The 9114-nt window shown below is 39.1% G+C and overlaps 1 protein-coding gene across 1 annotated transcript; it reads right to left on the bottom strand.

The window, feature by feature from the left end:
- Window positions 1–4645: 4645 nt before the first annotated feature.
- On the bottom strand, window positions 4646–5587 carry LOC108398886 (olfactory receptor 11H6-like). The gene has a single exon (XM_017663239.3). It carries the CDS (start codon window positions 5585–5587, stop codon window positions 4646–4648), a length of 942 nt encoding a protein of 313 aa, XP_017518728.3.
- Between the last annotated feature and the right edge of the window lie 3527 nt (window positions 5588–9114).

The raw sequence follows: 9114 nt of genomic DNA, 5'->3' as shown, positions 1-9114 counted from the left end.
CAGTGTCAGGATGCAGGACACAGAAAACAGCATGAAGAGGACGACCTGAACCTCTCTGGAGCAGGGAAAACGCAGGAGTATGAACTCAGTCACTGTGTGGACTCCTGATATATTGATGGCTTCCTAAAGGGTGGGGAGGAAAAAATGACAGGGACAAAGATGACTGACCTTATCTTTACTCCTCAGGAACATTTCCTTCAGATATCCCAAAGTCCCTCAGATTATTCTAGTAAATAAATAGTTGCACTGCTGAAGACTGTCAAACTGAGAGGGCTTGATACGACCAGCTTTGAATCTTTGTACTCTCTCACTCTTCTTTCAGAGTTTGCTCAGATCCAGTAAAGGGATCACATGCAGCTTGGAGAAGGTTAATGGCAGTGTAAGTAGGTGTGAAAATCATGGGTTTTTATCTATAAGATAAGATATATTGATCCTTAATATTGGACACAGAATTTCAAAACTTTAATCTTTGGAATTAAAGACAAATGTTAGACATCAAAACAAAAGAGGGAAAAGGTAACATAATACACTGAAATCTTTATGCATTTCACTTTTTTCCTGGATCAGTGTTGGAAGTTTAAGTGTTGGCATATTAAGGTGGTATGATAACTGAAACAAAAAAATGTCAATGTACCATCCTTTATTCAGTGTTCACTGAAGTTTGTTAACTTCAGTGTCTGAAGACCCAGACACTGACATGATGGCTTTCACACTGGTCCCATGTGCTACCTGTTGAAAAAAAAAACAACCTTACTTTAAAATCTTGGTCTAGGTTAAAATTCTACTGATATGTATAAAAAGTGAGCAGTGTATCTGGTATGTTCTTTAAGGATTTTGAGGGTTTTGCATGAGGTGTCAGGATTCCAGGTTTGTGGACAGATGCAGAGAACCTGAAACCTCTGGGCATCAAGGACGGTCGTGGGGGCCATGAGCTCTCACTGGACAAGGATTCCTGTCCTATTTGGGCAGCCTCGCTGTCTCCCCCATCCTATTACAGATGTGCAAGGTTGGAGTTGTTTTGAGAGGTGGAAGGAGAATCTTTATGAAAACTTCCTCCTCTGAGCCAGACTCAGTCTTGGATGTTGTATGACTTCCGTGGTTACAAAGTAGAATCAAGCCATTGAATCCCCCAAGATTCTGCCAACAGTCATTTGTCTTAAGTTATTAACTTTTTAAGGATCCCTTCTCTTACTGAGGAACAGTCATCGTTTAGTCCTAAGTGATCTAAAGTGACATGACTGAGCGATGATATTTATACAGGAAATATAAGTGCCAAATATAGACCCCAATGCTTTTCTTTATTCTAGCTAAGAATATTTATTAATGTATTAGTTATCAAATGTGTTACTTTCCAGATTATGTAAAGTCATAACTTTAAAGATGATGTTGATTAATGCAGTTAGTCATATAAATATGGAAAAATTCAGAATTTTCCACATCAGACTTCATTGTGAGGCTCCTCATAGATTTGTGAAGAGATCATGTTTGTCACAGCAAGCTGTGAATGATTCCTCTGGAGCAAGAATTCAGAGTGACCCAGAAGCCAGAGAAACCCAGAGGAAAAAGTTTAAAAACAAGAACTATTTGTGACTAATGTGTCTGAGGATTCTACTGGCTTTGTAAGCCATGTGGGGTGAACTTACCCATCTGGAGCACTCAGTCATGTTCTCCCTTGCAGTGGCTGATTATCTGCTCTGTGGCTGAGCCAAACATGAGTAAAAGAAGGAAGAGCTGCAGTTCTGTCCTGTCCAGCTCTGCACACTTTGTCAGTCATTTCCAGATGTCACTTCACTAACATCTTTGTTCCCCCGAAAGCCTTATTCTGACTGATACACCTCTTCATTAATAAGGACAGAATTTACATACTATTGAGGCTTCTTCCTCATCTTCATCCCTCAGTTCCCATATGCCTGCACCACTTAGTTGTAAAGATGAATCTCTTTACATTAATTCATGTAACTTGAGGTGCTGTTGTTTTTACTGCCACACGAGAGAGGGCAGAGACAAAGAGCACACCTGAGAACTCTCCTCTATGTCTATACTTGTATCTCTTCTGAACCCATCTCCTCAGAGACCTGTCAGGTCTGACTTGTAATCTTCTGTTTTCACTGCAGTGAAAGGCAGGCAAGATGGAGTGCACGGCATCCTTGGCAGCTAGCAGCCTAGAGAGGAGGCTTGCATTGCTGGACACAGGATACTGGTTTGGAGAGAAATGGGTGTATTTGCTGCACAACAGAGACTTATCTATGTTGCGCTGAAACGTATGCCTTCTTCCTCCTAAGGGATATAATCTGTGAGTTCCCAAAGTGAGACTTTATGAGGGAAGATTGTCAATCATATCCCAAATGCTCCCTTCCCTCAGGGGCCCATTAATTGGCCTTTGGGACCCAGTTTCTCCAGTGGTGAATGATTATCTCATGTTATTCCTAGAGCAGCTGTTTATTTTGTTCTGTAGACAGGTTACTGTTATGGTGCAATCAGTACAGTCACACCAGCTTAGCTGGAACACGAGGGTTTTGTCTGTCTTCTTGTTTCTTTGTATTCAATTTTGTTCATGTTTTCAGTTTGTTTGCAAGCTTTGTACTTTCCTGTTAGCATCAGAGTTATGATATCAGATTTCTCATCTTCTTTCCTACTGACTCACTGAATGACTTGAAGAGGGTCATTCCTTTTTTTTGGTAAACAGCTTACTCTCCTGGCTCAGCTCTAGTGTGGCACTGGTAAGTAAGCACCATGTCATGGTGATCAGGTCCCAGGAGCAGAAACCATAGTGCATGTGGTAAAATGCCAAACTTCTAGAAGATACTTCTCCATTTAGCTGTTTAGTTCAGTTCAAATTGACTTTAGTAGATTTCCTTAAGAGTTGTCATGCCTGTTAAAATTTTCATTTTTTTTGAATTTTCAAGTGAAGCATAACTGAGAGAACTCAAACCTTTGGACCCCTCTTTATTATTATTTATTATTATTATTATTATTATTATTTGTATTTGTATTTGTATTTAAAGGTATTATTGATATACACTCTTATGAAGGTTTCACGTGAAAAAACAATGTGGTTACTACATTTACCCATATTATCAAGTTTCCACCCATACCCCAATGCAGTCACTGTCCATCAGTGTAGTGAGATGCCACAGATTCACTATTTAACTTCTCTGTGCTACACTGTTTTCCCGGTGATCCCGCACACCATGTGTACTAAATATAATACCCCTCAATCCCATTCTCCCTCCCTTCCCAGCCCCCCCTCCCACACCTCTCCCCTTTGGTAACCACTAGTCCCTTCTTGGAGTCTGTGAGTCTGCTGCTATTTTGTTCCTTCAGTTTTGCTTCGTTGTTGTACTCCACAAATGAGAGAAATCATTTGGCACTTGTCTTTCTCCACCTGGCTTATTTTAATGAGCATAATATCCTCCAGCTCCATCCATGTTGTTGCAAATGGTAGGATTTGTTTCTTTCTTATAGCTGAATAGTATTTCATTGTGTATATGTACCACATCTTCAGTATCCATTCATCTACTGAGGGACACGTGTTATTGTTAAGTTTAGAAATTCCTAAATTTAATCTCAGTGTTCATAACTCTGTGTATTACAATATCCTGGGGAGGTTTTCACAATACCTGTGCCTAGGCCCCACCCCAAATCTGAGTCAGTTAGTTGAGAATCACTCTTTATATGGACGTAGGTTCAATAGGAAGTTCTACTTGTTGTGATTAGTGTGAGCCTTTCAGACAATCTGTGGTAGAGCAATGGTTTTCCAACTTTAATATGCCTAAGAAACCACTGAAGATAAAATGCAGATTCTGCTTCAATAGGCCTAAGATGGGACCCTGAGATCCTGCTTTCTAACAAGCTCTGCAGTGATGCTTAGCTGATGATCCAAAGTCCACATTTTCAGTTGTAAGTGTTGTATATTTTAAAATGTGCGGGAATAGAAACATGGTTCGTAAGAAGAAAATGAAATAAAGCACTTACATTATTAGAGAAAGGGACTTATGAAGTGAAGGAAGATGCAGGTAATTTCTTGTACATTAACTTTCTAGTGAGATTTTTTTCACTGATTTGATTATCACTTCATGACTGGTTCAACCAATTCAGGTTGACCTCATATTTTTTCTAGGAAAATCTGTTTCATTTCATCTATAGGACATATAAAATGAAGATTGTTACAGAGTTTGTGTAGCATCTTTAGATATTGTTCTGACTGTCAAGAAAGATAGAATCTAGTGAGGAAATATGAACAAATATAGGTGCTTTATTTAAATTGATATTTAATTTAAATTGATATATTTACATTTTTATGCTAGGCATTGTGTTGATTCTGGCATTACAGAAATTAATAAAGCATAGGACTGCTCTTAAAAATCTAATCTAGTAAGGATGGGAAGGCACGTAGGGACAGATTTGTGAACTGCTAATTTTAATGCAAAGAAGAGGAAATGACATGTTAAATAGACATGCGGACAATGTGCTACAGAAGAGGCAATTCCACCTGGAGAAGCCTTCCTTGATGACCTGGTATTTAGGATTTTGAAATGCCTCCTTCAAAACTTTCACATCTCTTTGCCAGTTTCTCAGTGTGCACTCTGCACTGACAGGAGGCTCACAGTCTGCTGGAAATCATTCACTAACGTCACAGATCAGTTTAAGAAATTCCTAGAACTTTCTTCAAGGCATCCTTCATTTCTTTATTCTGGAGGCTGTAGATCATAGGGTTGAAAAAAGGTGTCAAAATTGAGTAGAACAAAGTTGTGAACTTCTGCATGCCCTCCGCTTGTACTGACCCTGGGTTCACATATGTCATCATAATAGAACCATAGAATAGAAACACGACAACCAGATGAGAGGAGCAGGTGGAGAAGGCCTTTTTCTGGGCAGCAACTGAGGGCACCTGTATGACAGCCCTCAGCACCAGGGTGTAAGAGCCAATAATGTAGAAAAAGGTGGCAAAGATGAGGAGAGAGCTAATGGTGCCACATACGAGAACAGTCCCTGGGACTGGGACACAGGCTGAAGCCAGGGCTAGCAGAGGACCCAGGTCACATAGAAAGTCATCAATCACATTTGGGCCACAAAATGATAGCTGAGTAATGAGTATCACTGGGATTAGAAACCAGAGGAAACCATACATCCAGCAAAAACTGACCAGGCTGCAACAGAACTTGGTAGTCATGACAGTGGGGTAGAGCAGAGGGCAGCATATCGCCAGGAACCGGTCATAGGCCATGATGGAGAGAAATAAGCATTCAGTTGTTCCCAGTGAGAAGAAGAAGTACAATTGGAGGAGACACTGAGCAAAGGAGATGGTTTTGGTCTGGGAGAGAAAGTTGGCCAGCATGTTGGGCACATCAGAATTGACATAGCAGATCTCCAGGAAGGAGAAATTGGCCAACAGAATGTACATCGGAGTGTGGAGCCGGTGGTTCCAGCGTACCACACACACAATAGCCATGTTTCCAAGGAGGGTCAGAATGTAAGTCACAAAGAAAATGAAAAAGAGGAAGATCTGTATTTCCCAGCGGCAAGGGAAGCCCAAGAGGATGAACTCACTCACAGTGTGAGAAATGTTTCTGGCCTCTGAGGTCATTTCCTTCCATCCTGTGAGGGTTGCAGCAGAAATTGCATATATAAAGGGAATTATGCCTCTTGATTCTTCCCCAGGAGAATGGGAAAAATTTCCTGATGATGGTGGAGGGGCCTAGACCAGTGGTTTCTGTTTTTGACTGGGTACCCCAATGATACAGTTGCTGAGTACACTCCTCTGTACATAACAATTCATTTTTAAACTATATATAAACACCTGCTGATGAATATAGTAAATATTGGTAAAGATTTTTAAAAAAGTTTTCTTATAATTAAAATAAGAATAGAAATTCAGATATTTCCTTTCTGCATCCCTCACTGGGTTGCTTGGTGTCCGAACTTTGCTGAATTGGTCTAGACAATTTAGATAGGTGACTGCATAGAGCTGAATTATGTTAACTCTGCCACAGGCAATTCAATTATAAGAAAATTAGAATTGACAAATTTACTGAACAAAATTTGTGATGTAAAGGAGAAACCAAGGTGCTTTGAAGCCAGATGTGAAAATAACCACAGAGTGACTTTAAGCGAGTTACAATTTAGCTACATTAAGTGACCATTTATAGGCCATTATTAGTATCTATTCTCTATCTGTAGGACAGTGTAGTACATGGGCTCCAGACTAGTATCAGAATCACATGGGGAAGGCTTTCAAGGGTGTAGATTTCTGGGCTTCGGCTTGGCTTAGTATTCACTAGTGTGGCGGAACACAGGCTTTAGAGACATTACAGATTTTGGCTCTGCCTCTTCCTGGGGAGTATTTCTTTAGGAAAGAACTTATGCTCTGAGATTACGTTACTTTCTTTATAAAATATGAGTAATGCCTCCATAGCATGAATGACATGAGAATTGCATAAAACATTAAAAGCAGTTAATAAATTATGAAATGCTGCAGAAATATAAACTATTGCAAACTGTTCTGGTATTACTATGCTTGATGTTACACTCTCTTGTTAATCTTATAAATACAGAAGAGTATTTTTGCCCATAGAATTTTAGCCATGTGACAAGCTGAGTAAATGCATGTGTGTGTGTGTGTACATGTGTGTGTGTATACATGTGTGTCATATAAGGCTACGAGGGAGCTCCTCAGTCCTCTCATACAACACCAAATGCAATTCCCTAATAAGACACATTTTGCCCATCAGACACACCAGGGCTCTCATTTTCTTCTTTACAGGCTGTCTTCCCTGGTAGGAATACCACTAGAGTCTTAAATTATAGGGTCATTTTCCTGATGGCTACAACATAGTTTGTACTAAGGTTACCTAGTTTTGAATCTGCAAAATATCCTGGGTAATCCCTTCCCACACTGCCCTCCACCTATACCCCACTGCCCTGTGGAATTTGAGAATCAGACTGTACTCAACTGATCATAATAGAGGAGCACCAAGAAATACTATTTCAAGACAGGCAGCCTTATGGAAATCAAGTTCTTGATGCAAACTTTTTCTTTCTTTATTCTTTGATTTTGTGGTTACTCGGACCTGGAGGAAGCCTGCCTATTCTTTTGAATAAAGGGAATAAAAGGAAGTTTATCTAAATTTTAGACCTTATCCTAAGCCAAAGTTTAACTCACAAGTTTGGAATATAGGTCTGTCATCTCTGTTTCACATATCTTTGTCCTCCTTTCCCAATTTAGAAGCTCAGGGCTTAAATGTTCTGTTCGCCTTTTCATAACATCAGCAGTTCTCTGAGAAAAAAAATCCAATAAACTCATGCATAAACTTACCCACCAACATCTATGAAGATTTCAGCAGTTTTCATTTTCCATGTTATGTACCCAAGGCACAAGACTAGATGGCACACATACTCAATTTACTGGAGCAGAATTTACTGGGGGAACTTGTTGGCCCAGGATCAGTCACAGGCATACAAGTCCTCTTGCTTTTTGTAACTACAATGGCACCCAGAACTCAGGGATGTTTCATTCCGAGAGGGCACCCCAGCCTTTGAGCTGTGAGTTTTTTTTTAAACTGTATGATTAGGGAGTGCTTACCCCTCCCCTGATGTGATTAGGGTCAGGATATAATATCAAAATGAAGGCAACTTGGCTTTAGTCCTATTTCTAAGCTAAGAATTTGTGGCAGGGGGAAAGCAGGCACCAGCTCTTCTGGTGTGATTGGGGGCTGTGGTTCAAACTTTGCAGTGGCAAGCTAATAGGATTCTTTGTGTCAGCCATGTGATGGAAAAAGTAATTGCCTTAAGCACTGGGAAATAGATGCTTCATTTTGCTGGAGCTTCATAGGAGACAAATTCCTCTGTGAGAGGGCAGCTTGAAACAAGTTAGCCCTTATGTCTAACAGGTGTTATTTTGGGGGGCTTTTTTAATCACACTATAGGAAAGCCATAGCAAGGATTATTATCTCCATTTCACATATGAAAATATGAAGATTAAAAGAGGTTAAGTGGCTGAGGTCACAAATTGTTCATAACTTTCTGAAGATGTGATCTTGCTAAAAGTGAACACACCACTCATACTGTGTGATTAACACAGAGCACAGCAGTGCTATAATCTCTTTTGCTCTAGAAACTCATGCACATTTATATTGACACTAGCTCTTTTGCTGCAGGAACTTTATGCTGTTTGACTTTTATTGATTGAGCTTTCATTTTACCAAAGCCTTTAGAGTTTGTTCACAAGAACTTACTTAAAACCATGTTGGCCATGTGTGATGTTTGTGTTATTGAGTTTTTGAAGTGAGGGAAGTTAATTACTGAATTGACTTTCAAATATTAGCTGCCTTTTCTATTTTTATTGCCTATAAGTTTGATAAAATTTCCTGTGAGTTTCACTCATGTCTTTGATTAAAATATTTGTAGAACATGATAAAATACTTTTTCACATCACTGAAAACTTTCTCTTGGTTAACATCTGTTATTATCAACAATTGCAAATATATGGTGAAGCTTAAAATAGATAAATAATGCAAAGGTAGTGAAAATGACATGGTATTTCTGTAAAGATTCTGGCATATATTATTAAACAGATCATTTATGAAAAAATTTTAGAAGCAACTTTTGGACTTTAAATTGGTACCCTTGTTCAATTACAGTTTTTTAAATTTTTTCTTTCATTCTCCAAAAGTCTTTAAAAACCCCAGTAGTGGTTTTGAAATCACACCTATAAATTCTTTCTGTACCCTGGAATATAATTTTTCTAGTTCTCACAACTTTAGTTTATTTAAAACAAATAAGTGCTGTTTTACTTTATTTTCATGTCAATTCTCTTTTACACACTTGTTTTCCTTTGTAAAGGAAGATCATCCTTTGGAGCTGTCCATATTCTAATTTAGACTGATGGGTCCCATGCCTTCCTCTTCCCAGAGGGCAGGAGATGCCCCAGTCTCTCTTTCTCTTCTTTTTTTTTTTTTTCATCTCATAAACTCTGAAAGCAAGGTGACCCTGTCAACCCAATGCTATCAGCTGGTGTTGGAAAGACCTTTTTGTTTAGGTCTTAGTGCAGTGAGAAGCTTACTAAGTTCCTGAGAGAAACTCATTTTTCTTTTATATTCACTTTATTATAACAGA

Source organism: Manis javanica, chromosome 8, assembly GCF_040802235.1.
Source record: "Manis javanica isolate MJ-LG chromosome 8, MJ_LKY, whole genome shotgun sequence".
Classification (NCBI taxonomy): Eukaryota; Metazoa; Chordata; class Mammalia; order Pholidota; family Manidae; genus Manis; species Manis javanica.
Note: the sequence above shows the minus strand (reverse complement) of the source record. Positions and strands in the feature narration are given on the sequence as shown.

Bases quoted from the DNA above. Each gene is read 5' to 3' on its own strand.
- LOC108398886 (XM_017663239.3), bottom strand. From the start codon at position 5,587: ATGACCTCAGAGGCCAGAAACATTTCTCACACTGTGAGTGAGTTCATC.